This window comes from Chrysemys picta, chromosome 3, assembly GCF_011386835.1.
Source record: "Chrysemys picta bellii isolate R12L10 chromosome 3, ASM1138683v2, whole genome shotgun sequence".
Taxonomy (NCBI): domain Eukaryota; kingdom Metazoa; phylum Chordata; order Testudines; family Emydidae; genus Chrysemys; species Chrysemys picta.
This window is the reverse complement of record NC_088793.1, coordinates 9536913-9561994: the sequence shown is the minus strand read 5'-3', so window position 1 is coordinate 9561994 and position 25082 is coordinate 9536913. Positions and strand designations below refer to the sequence as shown.

Below are 25082 nucleotides of genomic sequence, written 5' to 3'. Positions count from 1 at the left end.
AAATGATCACATGATCTTGGACAATCTAGAACTTGTGTACGTTTATAAAGATACATTTTACAGTGCATCACATGTGTATGAATCTAAACCTATGCAGATAAACTAAGTCAGGTCTTTGATAATCTTCTGACTTAATGGTTCCTTCATGGCTTAGCAACGCTTTGAGTGCTTTGTGTAAAAAGAATGGGAGATTGTGGATCTGTGTACTAGCAGAGTGATTTGGGATCTTTGGAAGAAAGGTATTATATAATTGCCAGTCATAGGAATGTCAGTAATTATTACCATTTTCCGGGAGCCTTTCCCTGGTTCGGTGGCACATCACACATCCACTTTGGTTTCCAGAATATAAATTCCCCACGTACTCCACTGAAACAAGATTTACAACTTCAGGTTTAGGATTTTGACATAGCTCTGACATGTGCTACAGCTAGCTTTTGGAACGGTTTCCCTTCTAGGATCTATTAGATTCCAATCATTTACAGGATCAAACTTGTTTTGCCGATTGTCTGCTAAGCCGCTCCGCAGCCAGCTCTTATTACTGGAGGCAACATTTAGATTCTAAATATTGCACTCCAGATGCTTCAATCAGAAATCTTTACCAGCCTTAATTATAGGAGTGTTTGCAAGACTGAGTGCATATTAACTGCCACAGCAGTCCTTGGATGCATATTTAAATTTTCCATTTAAAAGCTGAATTGGAATTTGATATTATTGCCAAGTTGCAGGAGGTGGGGTGCCTCAGACTTCCATATTGCAAAGACGTAGAGAAAGTCATAAGCCCTTTCTCTGTGATGTTGTGGTTAATTCTCTGTGATCCAAGAGCCCAAGTGGCAAATCTGATGGACTGGGCCTGTATGTAGTTTCCATCCTGTACATCAGACCCCAAAGGTAGGGCTGCCAATCAAACCCTGCTTGTGATCCATTTCAGTGCTGGAGTGTAGTTTTACATTGCCTGTGCACCAGCAGGCAGGCAAACCAACGGCCAAACACATCAAAGACAAAATGGTTCCAGAAAGCCCTTTTAGAAGAAGCTGAAAAGGAGGGAAGGTGGAAGTGAGAGAAGAGGAGAAAGTACTTATTTGTCCAACGTGTAGCAGGGCTTCTTTCATAACCTGGAATTGAGTGCAAGTTTCTGTGTTGCATATTCCAGTGTCAGTATTGCATTGACTACAGCGGGGGTAGGCAACCTATGGCACGCGTGCCGAAGGCGGCACACGAGCTGATTTTCAGTGGCACTCACACTGCCCGGGTCCTGGCCACCAGTCCGGGAGGCTCTGCGTTTTAATTTAATTTTAAATGAAGCTTCTTAAACATTTTAAAAACCTTATTTACTTTACATACAACAGTAGTTTAGTTATATATTATAGACTTATAGAAAGAGACCTTCTAAAAATGTTAAAATGTATTACTGGTACACGAAACCTTAAATTAGAGTGAATAAATGAAGACTCGGCACACCACTTCTGAAAGGTTGCCGACCTACAGAGACCTCTAGTGGTTTAGCCTGACCAATTGCAAACAGTGTTCATAGCTGCTGAACTTGAGTAACAACCTGCATATACGGTACCTCCAGAACTTGTAGGTGGATGGTGTTTTTTTATTTCTTGTTCGGATACTGTGTATCCAATAAACGTTGCTGTTTTACAGCAGAGGCATTCATGTTGCTTAGCAGTACAGAAAAGCGATCAGTGCTGTCCCAAGTTGCATCCGAAGAAGTGGGCTGTAGCCCACGAAAGCTTATGCTCAAATAAATGTGTTAGTTTCTAAGGTGCCACAAGTACTCCTGTTCTTTTTCCAAGAAACTTGGAGTCTGAGTTCAACATAACACGGCAAGAGATGATAGATAAATAAAAGGGAGCCGCGCTCTGGGAAGGCAAGAGTTACAGCAGTGAAAGACCACGAGGTGCTTATTTTAACGCACTCTTCCTCTTGGTTTCTCTTTTAAAATTGAATGTAGTACAATGAAGAATGAAGGTCTCTGGCTGTAAGTCATGGTATGCACGTTGGTGTGTACAGGGCCATTCACTCACAAGCAGGATTGTACAGGGTTTCTGTCGAACTGCACAGAGGCTTTTGGAAGCACATTGCATGAGCCTGTGTTGCAAATTCCTACAGCCTGAATGCCTGCTACACTTGGCAGCAGACAGCACTGTGTGTTCGGAGGGGGTTAAATTAAGAGCCCCAAAGTCAAGGTGCTCAGAGACTATGGCGATGGAGCATATAGGTACTGAGAGAATCTAATCCAATTGTGTCCGGAGGATACATTTTTTTTTTTTAATCCAGGCTCCTCCCAACACTCTGGGCAAGTTGGATCCTCATTTTACAGATGGAGAAACCAGAGGCAGAGGAAATAAAGTAAAGCTCTACTCTGAAAAGTGGCTTCATAAACTTTGCACCATCTTACTAAGGGGATCTGCCCCCTGTGGGTCATAGTTGGCTGACCTTAGGGGAAAAAAGTAATTTTTACTGCCTTTCTTTTAGGCTGGCAGAGCCAACCTAGCTAAGAGAGGGCAAGCTGGAGTCTGTTCCTTCTTGTAGCTCATCAGAAGAGGGTTCCTGTGATTTGAATCTGTTACATCTAAATCCAGTAGTGACAGATGTTGCTGAGGGCAGAATTTCTCAGCATTAACATGACCTGCAAAGAACCCACGTTAACTCTCGGATCCCACAGTGTGTTCGGTGAGACAGCAGCTAGAAAGAGCAGCTTTTTACCAGTGAACTGAGGATACTTTACTCTGGAAATCATTGAGAAGCACGACATGGGGAACCTCTGCAGAGCCACCTTTCAGAATAGTATTACAGGAAGTCAGGAGCATAACTCTGAAAGTTCCCAGGTCCAGTCCTGTGCTCAGCTCTCCAGACCACACCTCCCTCAGAATGTTTACTGCAACAAGTATCAGAGGGATAGCCGTGTTAGTCTGAATCTGTAAAAAGCAACAGAGGGTCCTGTGGCACCTTTGAGACTAACAGAAGTATTGGGAGCATAAGCTTTCGTGGGTAAGAACCTCACTTCTTCTCTTGCATCTGAAGAAGTGAGGTTCTTACCCACGAAAGCTTATGCTCCCAATACTTCTGTTAGTCTTAAAGGTGCCTCAGGACCCTCTGTTGCTTTTTACTGCAACAGTGACTCAGTGAGCTCAAGTCTTATGGAATATGTGGGAGTGAGCCATGTTATATATTATAAATAACCAGCTATATATTGGGGTTGGGGGGTGGTTTGTTTGTGTGTATGTATATGCACAAATCCACAGACATACACAATAATGTAATAATAGCCGAGCACAGATGTGCGAAAAGTTGGTAAAGTCTCATTATTATTTTATTTCAGCTCATTCAGACAAACAAACTGAAGCACTATCCCAGTATCCATGGAGATTTCAGCAATGATTTCAAACAGCCGTGCGTTGTGTTCACTGGACATCCCTCCCTCAGGTTTGGGGATGTGGTGCACTTTATGGAGCTGTGGGGAAAATCTAGCCTTAACACTGTTATATTTACGGGTAAGTGAAGTGTGCTGTTCACCGTACAGAACTGGTAATGTGTCATACGTTCTTGTTGGACCAGATTCCCAGGGCCTCCTTTGTTCCCGGGTTTGATGACTTCAGCAGGAGCTTGTTCAAGTGAGGCTCTCAGGATTGACATCAGTGACAAATAATTTATACTGCATTTCATTCCTGTTAGCCCTGTGGAGTTGATTCTTGCCCTGCCTAGCCAGTCCTAGCCTGTTGTAAGCAAGATCTTTGTATGTACTGCAGTAAAATGCCTGCAAGAGATCAGCTCTTGGATGAAGAGCAGTTGACTCAAGCTGAGCCCTGCCAAGACCGAAGCGATGCCGATTGGAAAAGGGAAATGCTTTGATAAGCTGGCCAAGACTTTGTCTCCAACTTCTATCAGAAGCATACAGCCCTTATTCATCAAAGTGGTACAAAATCTCAGGGTCCTCTTAGACTTCCTGCTACTCTGGGATGACCAGGTAGACTCAGTTTCCAAAATGCCTCCCTTTATCTCCAGCTTGCTAGGAAACTTCATTCCTACCTTCTGGCCGGGGACCTAGCCACAGTGACCTATGACCTTGTCCCCTCCAGGCTGGATTACTTTAGCTGACTGTATCTGAAGCTGAATGTGAAGATGATACACAGGTTCCAGCTGATCCAGAACGGGGCTGCCTACTGTCTCCCTGGCTCAGGCACTGAGAGCAGGCCTGTGCTCAAGTCCCTCCACATTCCCCCAGTCAGCTTCCGATGCCAGTTTAAGGCCTTGGTCCTAATTTTCAAAGCAATTAATGGATCAAGCTCCTGCCGTGTCAAAGGCGGATTGTGATCTATGAACTACTGGGACAGGTGCATTCCTCTGTGACAATGCAGACCCCAAAGCCCAGGACAAAGCACACGAGAGCTGGGAAGGAAACCTCCTCTAAGGAGAACAATCTTCCGTTGGTGATCAGAGTTTGACCATCGTTAGGAAATGTTGCAAAGCCTTCCTCCCTGAGAAAGCCTTTCCACCATCCCTGCCCCAAGCAGAGTTCTGGCCCTGTACTGGGAAAAGTGCTAGAGACTCCGCGTTTTTCTCTGGAAGGTGCCCTGACACTATGGTGAGGAGACAGCTCTGTAGACAGTCACGTGCATCCCCATTGAAAAGGCAGGATATAGTCCCCCTATTAAACAGACACTACATTTTGTCACTAATGAAAGCCAGAAGAGGCCTATTTGCAAGCAAAGCATGAGCCCTCCTGAGTGACTGGCTATGGATTTTTGTACCATACTCAGTGTTATCTGGGTAGTCACTCCATCATTAGCCGCTTTAGCTCTGATTCCAATAGCTGGCAACGGTGCCATCTAGCAGCATACCACTTTGGAAATACCGAACCTCATGCCTATTCCGGACTCCTTAATTTAGGGCCAGGTTCTGATGTCCTCATGTTGATTAGGACCTTACTCCACAAGTAGTCCCATGGAAATTAATGCAAATACTCGTGCAGTAAGGTATTACCCAACATGAGCAAGTATCAGAATCTGGCCCTTACTGAGAAGGTGTTTCATTCTGAGCCTTCCTGCAAGGAGAAGCAAGTGTCCCATCAGATACTAAAATATACTCATTTTGAGATCTGAAGAAATAGAGCAGGTTCTCTTATTTATATAGCTGCTTCACAATGCTATTAGGAGATCCTAAAGCTGGTGGCCAAAGCTTAGCGCGTGAGTGAGCATTGGCACTGACCCAGCCTATGTGAGGCCTCCTGAGATATGCAGCATTGCATCCGCTATGATTTCTTAGGGCAGGTCTTCACTACAGTGGGGGGGTTGATTTAAGATACGCAAATTCAGCTCGACGTATCGCAGCCGACTTACCCCGCTGTAGGGACGGCGGCAAAATCGACCTCTGCGGCTTCCCATCGACGGCGCTTACTCCCACCTCCGCTGGTGGAGTAAGAGCGTCGATTCGGGGATCAATTGTCGCATCCCAACGGGACGCAATAAATCGATCCCCGAGAGGTCGATTTCTACCCGCCGATTCAGGCGGGTAGTGTAGACCTAGCCTTATAGTGAGTTTAGTTCAGTCAGGGTGTCATTGACAGCCCTGCGAAGAACAGCCTATTCTCCAAACAGAGGTAGGGCAGTGAGGGAGCAAGCTTTTCCATATCCTTCCACCAGCGGTCCCTCCAGTGAAATTGAGGCACAACCCAGCATTGTGCCTCACTGCCAGATTTCCTCCCATAGTTCTCCACAGGTTCAAGTAATGGTGGAAGAAGAAATCCACAAGAGTTGGGTGTGTGTTTGTTTGGGTTTTTACCACCATGTCTCCTAACTCAGTTCTGAATCGGAGCCATGGCTGTACTTACACTTCCGCAATTGTTACCCAAGTGGAAAACTATGGGTCTGAATTTTACTAGCATAGACAAGACCTAGGAGTGCCATGGAAGTTTGGGGAAAGTTTCTGGCACTCTTTAAGTACATGCCCAACAAGGATGCCAGTTAGTACCAGCCATTGTGGGTTTAGTGAGGAAGCACCAATCCCCTAGAAACTGGTCTGAGGTCACTACCAAAAATCACATAAGCTGCAGAACAGCCATCTGATGACAGCAGCTTTCAGTTACTACTACCTGTACTAGAATGCACTGGTAGCATGGAGGTAAAAAAGGTGAATATCCTACTCTATTGCGTGCTGTCCTGAGTTATCCAGTTCTCTACAGATCCACTAGGATTATGGTAGAATATTTGTTGAATAGTTCCTTATTCTTCCATGAGTCTAATACTGACACCTAGCCTAAACTAAAAGGAGTAATTATGAGGAAAATGGTGAAAATGTATTTGCTGAAGGTGACACTTATGCAAAATCATCTTGAAATATGAAGTGTTTGTGTTGGATTTTTGTCAGGCTGAGACACCAGGCCACTCAGGTGGGTTTGTGATACTGAAAAATGGTAAATTGTGCTTTTTTTTTTTGGATCTGATTAAAACTAAGAGATGCTGTTTTTGTCTTGATTAAATTTGTTATAGAAAAATCAGGCAATAATGCTTTCAGATGAAATGGGGCTGCTCTGTTGCTTGATTGAGCTAAGACTAATTGTGGGCATAATTTTCATCAAATTAACTGAAAATAACTAGGGGGAAAAAAGAGAAATCCATAAGTGAATTAACATTGCCAAACGACAGCTTGTCTAGACTAGGACATGGTAATAGGGAGAGGAATTGGGCAATCTTTGTTCCTGAGACATCAGATATCTTCTGCATTTTTTTTCCTCTCCCAGAGCCTGACTTTTCTTATCTGGAGGCACTGGCTCCCTATCAACCTCTGGCTATGAAATGCGTTTACTGCCCCATCGACACGAGACTGAATTTTATTCAGGTGTCCAAGTTACTCAAAGAAGTCCAGGTAATGAAATCTCTCTTGCTTTCCCTTTATATTTATACACCTACACACACACACACACACTTTCACTGTGGATGATCTTTATATTAAAGAAATGACTCTTTGTGTTTTCTTGTTTTTCTAAGTCTCTATAAGAGAGCACACAGCATACGCCTCCTCTTCTAATGGCCTGCACTGAAATGTGTACAAAATGGCCACCAGTCTCCAGACAGTGGACTTTAAACATTTAACGGCTCACTGTGCAAAGTAGCAGTAGGTATGTAGCATAAAACATCACACGTTTCCAAGATTGAGCCTCTTAGCAGTTTATAAACGCAATCGTTTTTCCCTTTGAATCTTTCCTGCTTGTTTAAATATGCCCTGGATGTGTGTGATAAGTATTTATGTCCCAAAAGTGCAAAGTGTGCTGGGTTCCCTCAGCTTCGTCAACTTCAGTGAACTCCACCATCGCCTGGTCCCTCAGGCCTATAATCACAGCCTCCTCTTTGATATGGACACTGCACTTTCTGGGCCTTCACATCCAGGCCATATCCAAATCCTGCTGTTTCCTTTTTTCTCTCCGGCCAGACTGCCAGAGCTCTTCTTCAAACTGACATCTCCCACCTTGGCTACCACAGTCTCCTCTTCAGTCTTCCCGGCATCCACCTCACCTCACCCCACCCCTTTCTATTCAAAACGTTGCTGCTAAAATTTTCTTCCTGGCTCATCCCTTCAATCATGTTACCCCCCACCCCTCCTCCTGTTGGGTTCTTCTATTGTCTCCCTCTTCAACACATCAAACACACATGATAGTGTGAGGGGCTGTGAAAGAATCATCTCTAGCCAATCATCTCTTCACATTGTGAGCTTCCCCTTCACTCTGTGAATGATGGCAGATTCCATTGTTTGCTTCTTCCATGTTGCCCTCCTCTGATCAGTTCTCACAGACGCTGCCTCGTTGATCGGACCCACGCCTCTACCATGACCCCTCTAGTAAACAGCCTATTAGTGATCTGTTAATATATCTAGTTTTAAAAAAATCTATGAAGCCTCCAAATGGTCCGTTTGGCTAATATATGCAACCATATATTCCTCCTCCTGTCACCTTTGTCTTCCCACCCTCCACTCCCTTGTATTCTACACCCACCAGTGGCATTTTGTCCCTATTTCGAGTGAAAGCTTTTTGTTTGTACAGCACCTGGCATAACTATTGACATTTATTTGTATTCAGATGCTGCCTCGGGATACCAGTCAGGGTCTGTTGTGCTAGGCACTGTACAACAAATAACATAACAGACTGTCCCGGTCCTGAACCGCTTACTCCAATCCTGATTAAGGGCGTCTAGATGCTACTGGAACACAACTAAGGTTCATTGCTAATGTGCAACCATGTTACAAACCTTATAATTGCAGTGTCAGTACTTGCATTATGAAGAACAGGAGTACTCGTGGCACCTTAGAGACTAACAAATTTATTAGAGCATAAGCTTTCGTGGACTACAGCCCACTTCTTCGGATGCATATAGAATGGAACATATATTGAGGAGATATATATATATATATACACACATACAGAGAGCATAAACAGGTGGGAGTTGTCTTACCAACTCTGAGAGGCCAATTAATTAAGAGAAAAAAAAAAAAACTTTTTTAGTAAGACAACTCCCACCTGTTTATGCTCTCTGTATGTGTGTATATATATCTCCTCAATATATGTTCCATTCTATATGCATCCGAAGAAGTGGGCTGTAGTCCACGAAAGCTTATGCTCTAATAAATTTGTTAGTCTCTAAGGTGCCACGAGTACTCCTGTTCTTCTTTTTGCGGATACAGACTAACACGGCTGCTACTCTGATACTTGCATTATATACACCTTCTAGGGCAGTGCACTTTGACAGTTGGACATCTATCTTCACCACCGTCTCCTCTTCTCTTCTAGCCTCTCCATGTGGTTTGTCCAGAGCAGTACACCCAGCCTCCACCCACCCAGTCCCATCGCACAGACCTGATGATAGACTGCCAGCCGCCGGCAATGTCCTACCGCCGAGCAGAGGTGCTGACTCTCCCGTTCAAGCGGCGCTACGAGAAGATTGAAATCATGCCAGAAGTGAGTGACAAAAGGAAAACAGCATGGTGGCCCCTTGCTGTCTCACACCACATTGGTCCTGGATGCTTTGTGTCTGTAGTCTCTTCAAACAGAAAGGTGTTGCACATGTGACTTCTATTGCGTATGACGGTGCAAAGCACTTCCCGCTAAGCAGAAAGCTAGAATGAGAGGTACTCCTGAGAGGGTGTTCACAGTGTGAATATATTAAGGTTGACGGAATCACTGTGGGAAAGCTAAAAATGTTGATTATCCTTTGCAAGCACGTCACACTTCAAAGCACATCACACATATGTTAATCCTCTGTCAACACCGGTGAGGTTGCCAAATACAATCCCCATTTAAAAGATGGGTAAACTAAGGTGCTGAGAAGCCGAATGATTTGCCCAAGGTCTCACAGTGAGTCCGAGAGAGAGCTGGGAATTGAAAGTCAGGGCTACTGGCTTCTGTCTCCTGCACCACTTGCTAGAAAAACCCTCTCCTTCTCTTGTGAAACCGTGTTAAAGCACGCTAGCAAATGGCTTAGAATCACAGAATATCAGGGTTGGAAGGGACCTCAGGAGATCATCTAGTCCAACCCCCTGCTCAAAGCAGGACAAATCCCCTTATTTAATGTTAGCAAATGATGATTTAGTAAATGGTCTTAGAGTCCAATAAGTTAATTGGTTGATTGTAACCATCTAACATAGGCTCATAGACTTTAAGGCCAGAAGGGATCATCATGATCATCTAGTCTGACCACCTGCACAACGCAGGCCACAAAACCTCACCCACCCACTCCTGTAATAGGCCCATATCCTCTGGCAAAGTTACTGAAATCCTCAAATCGTGATTTAAAGCCTTCAAGTTACAGAGAATCCACCATTTACTCTAGTTCAAACTGGCAGGTGACTCGTGCCCCACACTAGAGGAAGGCAGCCCCCGGACTCCAAGGTCTCTGTGAATCTGACCTGGGTGAAAATTCCTTGCTGACCCCAATTATGGCAATCAGTTAGACCCTGAGCATGTGGGCAAGACCCAGCAGCCAGAAGAATTCTCTGTAGAGCTCTCCCAATCAGTGATCCATTTCCCCTGTTGAAGATATTTGCTAATAGCAGTCCCAGATGGGCTATATGCCATTGTAAGGTAATCTCATCAGACCATTCCCTCCATAAACTTATCCAGATCAGTCTTGAGACAAGGTAAGTTTTTTCCCCTCCATTACTACCCTGGGGAGACTGTTCCAGAACTTCACTCTTCTGATGGTTAGAAATTTGTCTAATTTCAAGCCTACATTTATTGAGGGCCAGTTTGTTCTTATGCCAACATTGGCCCTTAACTTAAATAACTCCTCTCCCTCCCTGGTGTTTATCCCTCTGCTGTACTTATTGAGAGCAATCATATCTCCCCTCGTCATTTGTTTTGTTAGGCTAAACAAGCCAAGCTCTTTAAGCCTCCTCTTGTAAGGACAAACACAAAGTACTGCACTTAGGAAGGGAATAATCTGTTGCCCAAATACAAAATGGGAAATGACTGCCTAGAAAGGAATACTGCAGAAAAGGATCTCGCGGTTATAGTAGATCACAAACTAAATGCGAGTCAATGAAATACAGTTGGAAAAATAGTGAACATCATTCTGGGATGTTTTAGCAGGAATGTTGTTACCAAAGCATGAGAAGTAATTCTTCCGCTCTACTCAGCACTGATAAGGCCTCAGTTGGAGCACTGTGTCCCGTTCTGGGCACCATGCTTCAGGAAAGATTGGACAAATTGGAGAAAGTCCAGAGGACAGCAACAGAAATGATTAAAGGTCTAGACAACATGACCTACGAGGAAAGAATGAAAAAATTGGGTTTGTTTACTGTGGAGAAGAGAAGAGCGAGGGGGGACATAAGTCTTCAAGTATGTCAAAGTTTGTTCTCCTCCTCCTCTTTATAAATTATTCTCCTTATCCAATGAGGATAGGACAAGGAGTAACAGGCTCAAATAGCAGCAAGATAGATTTAAGTTAGACATTAGGAAAAACTTACTAACTGTCAGGGTAGTTAAGCACTGGAACAAATTACCTAAGGAGGTTGTGGAATCTCTGTGATTGGAGGTTTTTAAGAACAGGTTAGACAAACGCTTTGTCAGAGATGGTCTAAATAATATTAGTCCTGTCTCAGTGCAGGGGACTGGAATAGATGACCTATCGAGGGTCCCTTCCAGTCCGACATTTCTGTGAGTCTCCATTCCTCTGATCATCCTAGAAGCCCTTCTCTGCAACTGATATTTGAAGTTATCTTTCGTAAACAGGGGAGACCAGAATTGCACACATAGTATTCCAGATGAATACTACTTATGCCTGTCACATTGATTAATAATGTATTAATCCTATAAACTATGCACAAACGTACTCTTAATATTAAGTGACCTGTATTCTGACAGACATGATGTTAAAATATTTTGACAATACAATCAGCACAGATGTGTCTGTGGATCAAAGGTGAGGCTGTTTACAAGCAGACTATATTGCCCCATGGAAACGGATAAAAAAAAAATCTGTTTTTCATTGGAGGAAAAACAATACCCTTAGTGTTAACACAGGATGCAGAGATACATGAGGAACTGTACCTGAGTAACAAACTGCAATAAGCCAAGCTCCTACCACCACCATATCATCTGTATCCAATTTGGGCCTGAATTCAGTTTTGTGAGTACGCCAGCACCTGCTGAGATTTTCCCTGGAGTTGAGGATGGGGTTTTAATTGAAAAATATACTCTCAGATGCAACGTCACTGTGGCATGTGTATTTGTTGGAGCCATTTGCATATTTATTGGATCCTCTTAAAACTAGGGCTAGTAAAATGTGACGTACGTTCAGGGTTGTGACCAAAACAAATCTTGTGTTAGCAGGGTGATATTCACCCCCTATGCAGAGAGCCAGGTCAAGACCTAGGGAGCATTTAAATTCTACTGTCAAGTCCTGGGGCTTTCCTTCAAGCCTGAGGGTTTGAGTGGTACCTATTCCTTGGCCTGGCTCTGTTCTGGGGGGCAATATCACCTTTCTCTGAAAACAGCGAGGCTAACAGCAGAGTAAATCCTGCAAAAAACGTTATTCAGACATTCTTGTATTTTAAATACTTTTAAATATTTTCCTTCAGAAAGAGGAAGGATGGCCCACTGGTTAGGGCACTGGCCTGGTACTTGGGAGACAAACATTGAAGTCCCTGCTCTACCACAGATTTCCTGGGTCAACTTGGGCAAGTCACTTAGTCTCTCTGTGCCTCAGTTCCCCCTCTGTACAATGTGGGTAATAGCACTGCACTCCCTAACAGGAACGTTGGGAAGATGAATACTTGTGAGGCTCTCAAATACTCTGCTGCTGGAGTCCAGATGACTGTGTGAGAGAGAAAAAGATTGCAGCTGTGTTTGTTTTCCTCGAATATGCTGGCCCACGGGCTTATTGGCAAGAATATTTGCAGAAACCGCCATTTTTCTTTTCCAGCAAATACCACTAACTATAACACTTCCAGTCACACCAGAAACCTAATTCAAAGCTATTTGTCCATTCAGGGCATGGAAACGTCCTCCATGACCAATTGGAACACCCTGAGTTTTAAAGCATGGCTGCCAAATGCTTGAAGCCAACTCCTCGTGAGCAGAGCTGAGGCTGAAATAGGTTCATGTGAAACATCTGTCGTCGTTTTGAAGCCCGCCTGGCTTCTGGGGAGCGTGATTCTTTGCAGAATATTTGTAAACAGAAAAGAGCCAATGGGATGGATAAATTGGTCTTTATGAATAGTTCACCCAGTCTGGGGTCCAAATAGGAACCCAGAAGATAGTTCTGGAAAGGACCTCCTAGAGCGTCTAGTCTGTTACCTGGCACTTGTGTGGTACCACAGCCTGTGCACTATTTCTCACACCGTGCAGCTGACCTCCCTGAGAAGGATCCAGTGAGACTCTCCGACCAGCCATGGGGAAAATAGTGAGGAGAGGAAGAAGGGGAGTTGAAATGATTGAGCTAGTGTCACACACAGTACCAACAAAACTCCCCCCCCTTTTTGGCGGCCTCAACAGAGACCAAGAAACTGAATGGGCCATGGAGACTGAATTCCCAACATATCCCTAGAGCTGGTCCCTCCAGGTCAGGTCGGAAGTACTCTCTGGGTGGGATGTGAGGAAGCTTGCTCTGTTGACCGTTAACCAGTGGAGAGAGGGCTTTCGTCTCCAGAGGAAGGATAGCCTATGGGCTAAGGTGCTAGGTGAGAATTGGGAGATCTGGTGTCTATACCTCCCGCTGCTATAGCTTGGGGCTTTCTATGCAGCTTTTGTACTGCTTTAACTGTATCTGTTTAGAAATTAGTATAGTTTGAGGTACAACTCCTCAAGGGGTACCACTGTAAAAGTGCTCTTACTGGTATAGCTGTGTCCACATGAGGGAAGGAGGGGGGTGAGAGAGAGAGATTTAACTATATTGGTATAAAATCACAGCCCGGGATCCCACAGTGGTGAACTCAATAGAAAACCCTACTAATAAAGGGCTGTCAATAGGGCATCCTTCACCAGCACTGAAATGTTAAGAGAAAATGTCATAGAAAAGATTTTGTTCATTCTCTAAATGGATGTAATGCTGGTGAAAGGTGCTGAATTGGCAGTGCTAAAGACTGAATCCTCTGGCCACCCACACAACAAGTGCCTCTGCTGAAGGGGTTAACTTTCTCCCCCTGCACTGCCAACATACCTCCAGGAAGACCCAGCACAACCACATGGAAATCGAATTCTGTCTTCCTGGTCCATGCAGTCTTTGACCTTTGAGTCTCACAATAAGGATAGATGCCAGTTGGCGCTAACCACAACTCAGTCAGGCTCTGCAAATCCCTGACAGCTCTAAGAGTGTAATCTCTCCTTCTCCCTGTTATCAGCCATGCTTTCTAGTACAACTGATCTTTAAGGATCATTCTAATCTTCAAGACCTGAGAGGAGGGGAAATTGCATTCTATGGCATGTATTTGCTTCACCCCCACTCCTCCCTCCACGTCACTTAACATCCCAGAGAACTGCCCCCACTCCACCTTTCAGGAGTTATCATAGCCCCCTGGCGTTCTGATCCTGGAGAAAAGACCAGTGTGTTGCTCCGTTGTTCTGCAGAGGAGCCATTAGTGAGTTGGTTTGGAAAGGTTTTCCCCTTGCACAGATGAATTCTCTATTTCAGCCAGGGTTTATGCCGGCTTCCCAGCCATGTGGAAGATTTCAGTGTCAGAAGGAGCCTGCAACATCCCCATCTGCAGGGAGGGCCATTCGGGGCCAAAATCACCCCAACAGTGGTCCCTGTATGGTGGAAATTTTACAGCTCTCTGCATCAACATTGTGAACCCAGCCTGTTATCTTTCAAAACACAACTTAAACCAAAGAACAAACGCTAAAACCTGCTCCGGAAAACACCAAATGTCTGTCAGCCCTTTCCCTTTCTCTCTGGTACATTAACTTCCATAGACTTTCAAACGGTACACAGAGGTGTGTCCAGATTTCTCTCCTGATTCCTTAACTCTCTTGTTACAAGTGAAAAACCCATGAGTCATTGTGGTCCCAGTAGCAACAGAATGGCTTCAGTGATGTGTGCGATGAAAGGAGGCTTTCTGTTAAAACCGCTTTCCTCCACATCCCCACCCAAAACAATCTTGGCTAACCTTTCTAGGGTCAGATTCTGGTCTCTTACACAGGTGTGAATCCATGGCGGTCAGTGGAGTCACTGTGCATTGAGATCACTGTAACAGAGAGGAAAATCTTGCCCAGTAAGACTTTTAGATGTTAATGAGATTTACACTCAGTACAGCCTTTGTTCAGTGAGTTTTTGACTCTCCAGTGGCACAAGGCTAGGGCTGGCTCTCCGGAGTATTATGGAAGCATTTTCACTTTGTTTAATTAATCTGTTCCTTTGAGTGTCTGCATGTCACTTTAAAAAAGCAGCTTACTGGAAATTGGTTAGGCATTGTCTGTTCACAGGAGAGTACGGGGGATGGAAAACATCTTCTGGAGCAAACAGATAAATTTGAACAGTAGCCTTTGAGCAAACAGTGTGACTCCCGTTTAATTACAATTTGAACAATGATGCCTATCACATGACTTCAGCAGCAGGCTGTCTAATTGAATGAGGGCTGTTTTGTTTTTAAAATATTCTTCTATTGTAAAAGCTCATTGGGGAAAGGACCAGTGCTACTGGATGTGTGTGCACCTTCTAGCACAATGGGGCCCTGGCCTTGGTTGGGGGGCCTCTAGCAGTGCCCTAGCCCTAGATGAACTCCCCTTCCTGGGGACACACCAGGCTGCTGTGCGGTCCCACCACACTGGACCCATTTGCTCTGAAGTGTCCCTTGGTCTGGGTGACTCAAGCTGTACTCTTCCTTGGTTCCCTTTTCCTTCGGAAAGAGAGAGAAGGATCAGTAAGGTGCGGCCTGTCTCAGACCTTGCTCCATTGAATCTTATCCCTTCTGGGTAAACCTTCCTGCGTGCTCTCTTGTTTAGACCAAGACCTGTTCCACTTGCAGAAGATGGGATAAAAGGGGAAGGTACTGGATTGAAATTCACCACTCACCAGCGGGGTCTAACGAATCTTTTTATAGAGGGAAAACACTAGGAAGTAATGATCAGTTTCTCACAAGTGGGAAGCACCTCAGGACGCTCTCACTGCAGTCCCCTCCAGCACTGGACAATAAACAGCTTCAGCTGATAACTTTTTGTTATCTCTCTTTATACCTATGCATTAGTCTTTCATTTCTGTTAACTCTCCTCCCCAGTCAGTCCAGGTTTTCTGCTCATCCAAACCAGTTTCTTCTAGCTTTGTGATTACTTTAATCATGTCTGTGGGAAAGACAAAAGTTAATCTGTGATGTCTTACACGTGCCTTTATGCTGTGCTGTAAAACTATTACATCACAGAAGACTTCTGTCAGGCCTAACCAAACCTTCACTATCAACAAAACTGGGAGGAGTGGTAGATACGCTGGAGGATAGGGATAGGATACAGAGGAACCTAGACAAATTAGTGGATTGGGCCAAAAGAAACCTGATGAGGTTCAACAAGGACAAGTGCAGAGTTCTGCACTTAGGACGGAAGAATCCCATGCACTGCTACAGACTAGGGACCGAATGGCTAGGCAGCAGTTCTGCAGAAAAGGACCTGGGGGTTACAGTGGACGAGAAGCTGGATATGAGTCAACAGTGTGCCCTTGTTGCCAAGAAGGCTAACGGCATTTTGGGCTGTATAAGTAGGAGCATTGCCAGCAGATCGAGGGACATGATCATTCCCCTCTATTCGACATTGGTGAGGACTCATCTGGAGTACTGTGTCCAGTTTTGGGCCCCACACTACAAGAAGGATGTGGAAAAATTGGAAAGAGTCCAGCGGAGGGCAACAAAAATGATTAGGGGGCTGGAGCACAGGACTTATGAGAAGAGGCTGAGGGAACTGGGATTGTTTAGTCTGCAGAAGAGAAGAATGAGGGGATTTGATAGCTGCTTTCAACTACCTGAAAGGGGGGTTCCAAAGAGGATGGAGCTCAGCTGTTCTCAGTGGTGGCAGATGACAGAACAAGGAGCAATGGTGTCAAGTTGCAGTGGGGGAGCTCTAGGTTGGATATTAGGAAAAACTTTTTCACTAAGAGGGTGTTGAAGCACTGGAATGGGTTGCCCAGGGAGGTGGTGGAATCTCCTTCCTTAAAGGTTTTTAAGGTCAGGCTTGACAAAGCCCTGGCTGGGATGATTTAGTTGGGAATTGGTCCTGCTTTGAGCAGGGGGTTGGACTAGATGACCTCCTGAGGTCCCTTCCAACCCTGATATTCTATGATTCTAAGTGAAGTTGCCTATAAGTGTAGGCATAACCAATTAGGGAGGATGCTAGCTTTATATAGATGCAACTTCTAGGTTAAAAGGCTGTGTGAAGCATGTCTTGTGCACAGACTGGCCCTGGGGAGTATCTTGGCCCTGTGCTTATCTGAACTCAGGAGCTACAGTTCTGGCACTTGATGGGTGGGTGGAAGTGGAAATGATTGCCAGTAACTAGCCTAAAAATTTACTACAAAAGGCTCATTTTATCCTCAATCATTGTGCAGCCTCTCGTTACATTCAATGGGATTCTGCCTGTGAACTCAAGGTAGTGCATGGCCTGAACTGAAGTCCAGTGACCGTTTTACCTGAGAAAGGACTAGGTAAAGATTTAGGATTTGACCCTCAGCCTGCATGTACCTTTATCTTCCATGCCAACAACTGTAGCTGGCCATCAGCAGTGTTTGGTATGCCAGATCCTGTTCAGTTGTGGAAAATACAATCCCAAGCGAGCGATTCGGCAGCAGTGTTTGCTAAGAAGTTACTTACGCTACAAGAACTTACACTGCCATCTATGTGCAAAAATCACAGTAGTGACACTTCCAAAAACAAATCTCTCTAGTTCGTGGGGCTGCACTCGGGCAAAACGCTGGCAACTTTACTCTTTTATGGGGTTGATTCTTTCTGGTAAAAATTAAAACGGAAACCGACCAAAACAGAAAAGTAAAGAGTGTGAAACTAAAACAGCCGCAAGCCAAACTCAAACCTGCCACCTCCCAATCTAAAGGTTGATGACATTAATCCCCATTGCTACACGAGTATTGATTCTTCCCAGGCCTCCAGCAGTATGAACATGGAAGGAAATCAGAACACTACCAATGTTTTCATGTTAGTAACACCACGCAAGTGCTCTTCTGTGTGTAGGGGGCTGATCGGTGTAATGCTAGTCCTCAGGTGTTTGTGTGTGTTTTTCCATGGCTTCCACAATGCTAGCCCATGGCACTAGGGTTGAAGTAATGACTGGGAGGTAGAACTTTCCTTCTTGTTGCATGTCTGGACGTGACGTAATAACCTTCGGTTTGGGTCACTGAGCTTCCATACTAAGAATCAGCCAACTCTCGATCAGTGGAAGATGAGCCGGTATCGTAGAGAAAGTAAAAGTGAATGCCTGCTGCAGAGCGTTGTTGACTGTTAATGGCTCAAGTGTTGCGATTTACTGTCCCCACGTGTTTAATACTCAGTAGAGCGGAATAGCAGAGTGCTTCAGTGACAGAAGAGGCACTCTTCGAACTTTCATACAAGGCAGCTCCTTTGATTTAAGAATCTCTTCCTTTACAATAGTTGTCGCCTTTGATTGTGTTCTTTGTTCGAGCCAGTTCTGTATTGATTCCACAGTGCAAAGGGGCAGGGAGAGAAAGTGCCTTCGATCCCTTCAAAGTGCAATGCGTTACACTGCTGCAAGCATAGCTATTTTTAGCTCTGAGGCCAAATCTGAAGCTGTGACAGCCAACATATCGCTTTTCCTTTACATTTTGCTGCTGAGGCCTCTATGAGTGTCTATTATTTTCCAGTGGAAAATATCAATCTGTCCCTTTTTAAGCCGGTGTTCTCAAATTTCTTCATAGGATGGGCCTTCTCTTAATAGTGACGCTGGGTAAGATTTTCAGAAATGTTTAACGTTGGCCTAAATGCTTCCATTGAAGCCAGTGGTGAAACTCCCATTGCTTCACTGGGAGTGGGGTCAGGCCAATGCCGAGTGCTTTTGGAAATCCCACACATCGCTTCTGTTCAAAATTGTATGGATCATGGCCTCTACCACTTGCAATCACATAACATCCTTGCAGCAATTGCTTCCATAGGAAAGTATATAGTACCCACCTCCTTGCACTGTGGGGAGGTGGCATGGTATAGTGGTTTAAGACAGTCCCCTGCTCTTATTCCAAACTCTGCCATGGACTTGCTGTGTGATCTCTAGCAAGGCATTGATTAACCCCTCTGGGCCTGGACTGGGAATAATCCCCATCTCTGTGAAATGCATGGAGATCCTCCTCCTGTTTTTCATGCATGTGAACAGCATGTGGCAGCGGCAAGACCGCTTGTGTTCCCTTGCTAGCAGTGTACCGGAGATGCTTAGCTATAGAGGCCCGACTTATCTAACAAGCTCTGTTCCCAATTAGGCGTGGAAATGAGTGGCTGGAGTTGCAAGGGAGCTCGGCACCCTAGATGCTAAATCCTTCTCAAAATCTGGCCCCAGTCATGGATGCCAAGCAGAGGACTAGGCTCAGATGAGAGAAATCTAGTGGAGGTTCTGTCCACGGGCGGTTGACGTGATATCGCGTGGGATATGGGGGTTACTACTATGGGGAAATAGTGAAGTCGATCCCTGCCCCTTCCTAACATGGTTGTGCTTACCTTTTGTTACCTCTCTTTCCCATCTGGAGTCCCAACAGCTTCTGAATCCTGAGATCACTACTAGCCATCTTGGGCTGGGTAGGAGTTTGCAGCCTTTTCCATCAGATTCAGGAGTTCCCATCCATGCCTTTGGTACCTCCACATTGGATAACTGCAGTGTCCTCTGCTGGGGCTGACCTTGAAAACTAAGTGGAAAAGTCAGCAGATGCAGCATATAAATACTCATTCACTTCATGCTGTTTATGGCAGGGACCCTATAATATCTGTGCTCCAAGGACGGCATTGGCTTCCAGTTCACTGGTGCAGGTCAAGGTATTTAGTTCTGACCTCTTTTTCTCTGCCTGGCTCACCAGCATGTGACAGTCGAGATGCTTGTGCTCACGGGTCCTGGATTTGTATGTTTAGAGGCTGCTGGCCAATCCCCCAACTCAGGAATTAGTTTCCCCAACCACCTTGGTCTGGCACGTCCTGAGTCTGCCTGCCCACTGTGCAAGGTCTGTCAGTTTGCTCAGAGTTCCCCTGCAGAGATGTGCTGGTGGGGGAGGGAGTTTTAGATGGCATGGGGACATCTCTTTATACAGTGACAGTAAGTTTTATATGGATATTAATATGTAGGTGCTTTATAAAGTTGCACCTGGGGCCACATGTTGATCATATTTTAAAAATTGCTATTTACCATGAACGAGAAAGTTTAACAGTCTGCGACTAAAGAGAAAGGCCGGCGGGAGGCTAAAGTGGGTGACTGAAATTTGCTTCTCATGTCACTTCCTAGTTGCCCACCTTCTGCAAACCTCCGCATCCACAATGCTGACCATGGAGCATTTACTGCCACATCCTCCCTCCAAAAACTAGTGGGCAATGCGTATTCAAAGGGGCTGCCGTGGACTGAAATTCAGACCCAAATCTAGAGGTTGAGTGAAAACAAAAAGCAGCAGAAGCACTTCCATGAGCTTCAACAAGCTGGTGCCAAACAAATTCAGCTTCCCCTCCATACTCTGCAGTGCAGACACTAAAATCCTGAATGTGAAACTGATTCTGATTATTTTTTTTGTAGTGCCCCAAGATGTAAATAAACAGCATGAACAATGGGAAATTAGACTTTGAGTGCTAATAATCAAAGGTGTCAGTAACGTAGCTAATGCTGTTTAAAATTAGGTGTCTCTTTAACTGTCCATTTCATAAAAGTTGCCCATGGATACCGAAAACCCACTTCTGAGAGCGATACAAAAGTCAATAGCACTGAGACACAGGGAAAGAGAGAGCCGAGGAAGGGGGATGCCAGGTAGGAGTGCTCTGTCACTGCACCCTGGTCTGTGTTTACAGTTCATTAGTTCATGTTAAAAACATCAGGCTGCCAATTTAAATCGCAGCTGGCTTGGTGGGAATTTAGAGATTATCACTTGCTCAACAAAATCCTTTGTTTGCTTCAGCTTGCAGATTCACTGGTGCCCTTGGAGATTAAACCTGGCATTTCCTTAGCAACCGTTTCTGCTGTGCTGCATACTAAAGACAACAAGCATGTGCTTCAGGTACAGTATGATGGGGATTGGAGGAAACTCTCCATACACAGGGCAGCCCTGGCATCTGGGTCCCAGCTCTTCCCATGTGGCAACCCCTTCAACTAGCACCTGTGCCCACACTGCAGCAGATGCGGTCAGACGCTCTCTCCTAGTGCGCATGAGCGAGGCTGGACTCCTAGATGAGTCAGATGTGGAACTGAAAGTGGGCTGCTTCTAAATCTCTGTGCGCCCAGCTGAGATAGAAGGAGGAGAGGGATTATTCATAAGGAAAGGCCACAAATCACATTAGTGTCTGTGCCTAGTACAAGTATTGGTATCATTCAGTCTTTCACTGTGACAGGTTTCAGAGTAGCAGCCGTGTTAGTCTGTATCCGCAAAAAGAAGAACAGGAGTACTTGTGGCACCTTAGAGACTAACAAATTTATTAGAGCATAAGCTTTCGTTGGGCTGTAGTCCATGAAAGCTTATGCTCTAATAAATTTGTTAGTCTCTAAGGTGCCACAAGTCCTCCTGTTCTTCTTTCACTGTGGACGGTCATGGAGTAGAAGGTAGACAGCCTTAAAACACTGCCGGGGGGGACCCCTGTCCCCTAAGCGAATTAAATGCTCTGTTCTCCTGGGGCAGATCATGGGGTTAGACCAGGGGTAGGCAACCTATGGCACGCATGCCGAAGGCGGCACACGAGCTGATTTTCAGTGACACTCACACTGCCTGGGTCCTGGCCACCGGTCTGGGGGGCTCTGCATTTGAATTTAATTTTAAATGAAGCTTCTTAAACGTTTTAAAAACCTTATTTATTTTACATACAACAATAGTTTAGTTATATGCTATAGACTTATAGAAAGAGACCTTCTAAAAACGTTAACATGTATTACTGGCACGCGAAACCTTAAATTAGAGTGAATAAATGAAGACTCGGCACATCACTTCTGAAAGATTGCCGACCCCTGGGTTAGACTGTGAACTGAGGTTCTCCAATGGTCAGCTGGGGAGAGAATCCTTCCCCATTCCGGCTTACAAGAGGAGTAGTTCTGCAGCTACCACAGCACTGCTTTGTACAGGGAGGCAATGTCTAAATCAATGAAAGCCAGGCCCTAGCTCTTCGCAGAGAACCTTTGCTGCCCTCCGGAGCTCCTCCTGCTCATAAAGGAGCTGGGGCTTGTGGGCCGCTCTTCTCCCCCCTCCGAGCCTGAGAAAAGATCAGCAACTCAGGGGCTACCCTGCTTCCTCCTCCTCCATTCCTGGTAAAGGGGCAGTGGCATTTGGGCTGCTCTGCTCCCTTCCTCCCCTCCAGAGAAGGAGCCGGAAGCTTCCCAGCATGACTAGGGTGTACTTCCCTGGGCAAACTTTCGAACTGCTCCAGAGAATGCTTTTCCAGGGCCTGCCTATGCAAAATCCCTCCCTGTAGATCGGCTTTTGTGATGCCAGTGAGAAGCGAGGTACTGACCCCGTTAACACCCAGAACCCCCAACAACTAGTTCCTCGCTCGGGATTTGCCAGTGCAGCCTGACTTGTGTGTGTGTCTTCTGAGTTCGTCAGGGTGGGTGCGGCCTCATTTTGTCTTGTACAGCGCTGAGACTGTTACAGGTGCTAAATCAATAATAATGGGCTAAACCTTGAGGCCTGAATCTGCAAGAGCAAGTGCTCAGCACGGTCCTTTAAGGTGTCTCAAGATGGGCACCCAAAACTGCTAATTGCTTTTGAAGATCCTGGCCTGCCGGTGATGATGGGCAGTGGAATCCAGGGTCAGTTTCCCTTCAGAGCTGCAACACCCCCTCTCAGCAGTGAGGGTCAGAGAGTCTGCCCCTCCCCACCACCTCTTACGTGCGTGCACCCCAGGTTACTAATGCTGTAATAAGCTTTTCAGCTGGTCTGTTCCTGTGCGTTCTTGCCTTTAGCCCCCTCCAAAACCCGCACAGCCCCCAGCCAGCAAGAAGAGAAAGCGGGTGAGTGACGACGCCCCAGAATGCAAACCTTTAAAGCCGTTGCTGAGTGGCTCCATTCCCATGGACCAGTTTGTACAGACCCTGGAGAAGGTAATAACAGATGTTTCCTGTAGCATGGAGGTTCAAGTGGACTTTCCCAGAGCCCAGAAAGCCAGTGTAGAGCAGGAAAGGGGATTATCTACGGTGGTCCAAAGAGATATAAACAGACTGAACAGGGTGAAGAGATAATAGATACCTTGAATATGGGGGTGGGGGTTCTGTTGGCTATGAAGTATCTTCCCAAGGAAAGTGATGGAAGCCCCATTTTATCCGTCATTTTAAAACTAGGTTGGACAAATTACTGCAGGATGCCACTGTGAGGAGCCATCCTGCTCTCTCATGGGTGGGGAGGCTAGATGGCCTGTCGGGTCTCGTTTTGCTCTTCTCTCACTGTACAAATACCTTTGCCCCCCACCACAATTTAAAACGTTTCTGAATTCTGGCTTTGTGCTCCAGACACCTCAGTAATGGTGTCTAGCCATGGGAGTTCGGCGTAGCGTCTCATAGCTCCAGAAGGGATCCCCGCTAACGCAGTGCTTTTTAAACTGACAGCCTTAAATAATGCAGGAAGCCTCACGGCAAATTAACCTTCCTTCCTCTCGCATTTTAACGGAGAAAGAGTGTTCTAGATCATCCACTGGTTTCTGAGGTGTGGAAGGGGAAAAAAACTATCAAATGGACTAAGGAGCAATTAAAGTTACTGCACTGGTGGAGCACTTCATGTCCTCCTTGGCTCCACTCCTGAAAGAGCCAGGTGTTTAGCTGGTGGAGGAGGGGAGAGGTGGTTTATGGTGAGAACAGAACAGAGCTGTACTGGTAGGGAAGGGAGCAATGTCTAGGGGTTAGAACAGAGTACTACAAGTCAGAGTTTTATTCCTACACCTGCCGCTGACCTGGTGTGTGATCCTAAGGAAGTCACTTCAGCCAAAAGGTTCAAAAGGGCCGATTAACTTTGGGTGCCTCTGTTTTTCGAGGATGTCTTGCGATACCTAGAGGGCCTGATTCCCCCTGCTGGAGGTGCTGAGCTCCCACAACTGCATTTGAAGTCAAGGAAGCGACTTGTCCTCAGCACCGCTGATGATCAAGCCCCAGCTGTCTATAGTTGGGCACCCAAAATGAGTTGTCACTTCTGCACATTTTGGCTTTAACCTCCCTGTACCACAGTTTCCCCATCTATATAATGGGGATAATACTTAGGCTATAGCTACACTGTGCTTTCATCGGTAAAATTGTTGTCAGTCAGGGGTGTGAAAAAAAAACTCCCTGACCAACAAAAGTTTTACTGACTAAAAGCACCGGTGTGGACGGCGCTTTGTCAGTGGGAGACGCTGTCCTGCCAACAAAGCTACCGCCCCTTCTTGGAGGTGGGTTGATTTTGTCAGCAGGAGGTGGCACAGCTGTGCCCCTGTAAGGTGCGCAGCGTAGAGACAGCCTCAGTGTTTATCAAAGGAATTTCAGTAGGCTTATAACTAATGCTTACAAAGCAGTTTGCTACTTACGGTAGCTTTCAATCCCACTTCTTCTAGGTGTTAGAGTTTGAGTGCAGAGCTGTGTCTTTTATGGCCCTTAAACCGCCCCACCCCCAAATATTTCATTCTAAATGTGAGTACTTTCTCCCCAATCCCCATGTGCAGCATGGTTTCAGCGATGTGAAGGTGGAGGACACAGCAAAGGGACACATTGTGCTCTTGCAAGAGGCAGAAACCCTCATTCAGATAGAAGAGGATTCAACGCACATCATCTGCGACAATGACGAAACGCTCCGGGTCAAGTTGCGGGACCTGGTTCTCAAATTCCTTCAGAAATTCTAGCGCTTCCCCGACGGAGATCCGGCCAGCCTCTCCTGAATGAGGAGAGCAAAGCAGGCCTGTGAGATGACAAAACTCCAGAGAAAAATGAAACCGCTTCCCCTGGGGGAGATGCAGAGAGCACCTCTCTGATTTCATAAACAGCCAGAAAACGTCTCCCGCGTGAGGAAAAGGGGGGAATATTTTATAGATAATTAATTTTAACCAACTTTTTGCAACCTTTCAAACCAATTCCCTTGCTGTAAATTTGGGTTTAGAGCCCCTCAGTAAGAATTGCAAAATAAAACACATGCTGTATGTTTTCACCCAGGTGAAAATGCTACCTAGAAACACACAGCTGGCCCGGGTTACTCTTAACACCCTGATCGTCTGCCTGAAAAAGCTCATTGCAGAAGTCTGCCCATGTGGCGCTCATTACTGGACGGGGGGGTGGGAGGGGAAGGGTGTAGGTTATTTACTTTTTACCATCTGTGCTGTCTATTTCCTTTTGCTCTGATTGGCCAGTTAAACCAGTCCGTTTTATTTTCTGATCCTTTCTGCATTTGCACCATGCTGCAGTCACGTTTTCATTTCCCGCACTGGGGTGGGGCAGGGGGATATTTATCATCACTTGAGGCCAAATTTTT

At 45.6% G+C, this 25082-nt stretch overlaps 1 protein-coding gene across 3 annotated transcripts in view; it reads left to right on the top strand.

Annotated features, from left to right (window-relative positions):
- The window catches only part of INTS9 (integrator complex subunit 9), an 84498-nt gene extending 59737 nt beyond the window's left edge, over positions 1 to 24761 (top strand). For all 3 annotated transcript variants that reach the window (XM_008171860.4, XM_065590115.1, XM_008171861.4), the window contains 6 exons: positions 3329 to 3500; positions 6746 to 6870; positions 8786 to 8953; positions 20574 to 20672; positions 22562 to 22699; positions 24283 to 24761. In XM_008171860.4, coding sequence (XP_008170082.1) covers positions 3329 to 3500; positions 6746 to 6870; positions 8786 to 8953; positions 20574 to 20672; positions 22562 to 22699; positions 24283 to 24459 — 879 coding nt within the window. In that variant the 3' untranslated portion in view covers positions 24460 to 24761. The remainder of the gene's footprint in view (positions 1 to 3328; positions 3501 to 6745; positions 6871 to 8785; positions 8954 to 20573; positions 20673 to 22561; positions 22700 to 24282) is intronic.
- The last annotated feature ends 321 nt before the right edge of the window (positions 24762 to 25082 follow it).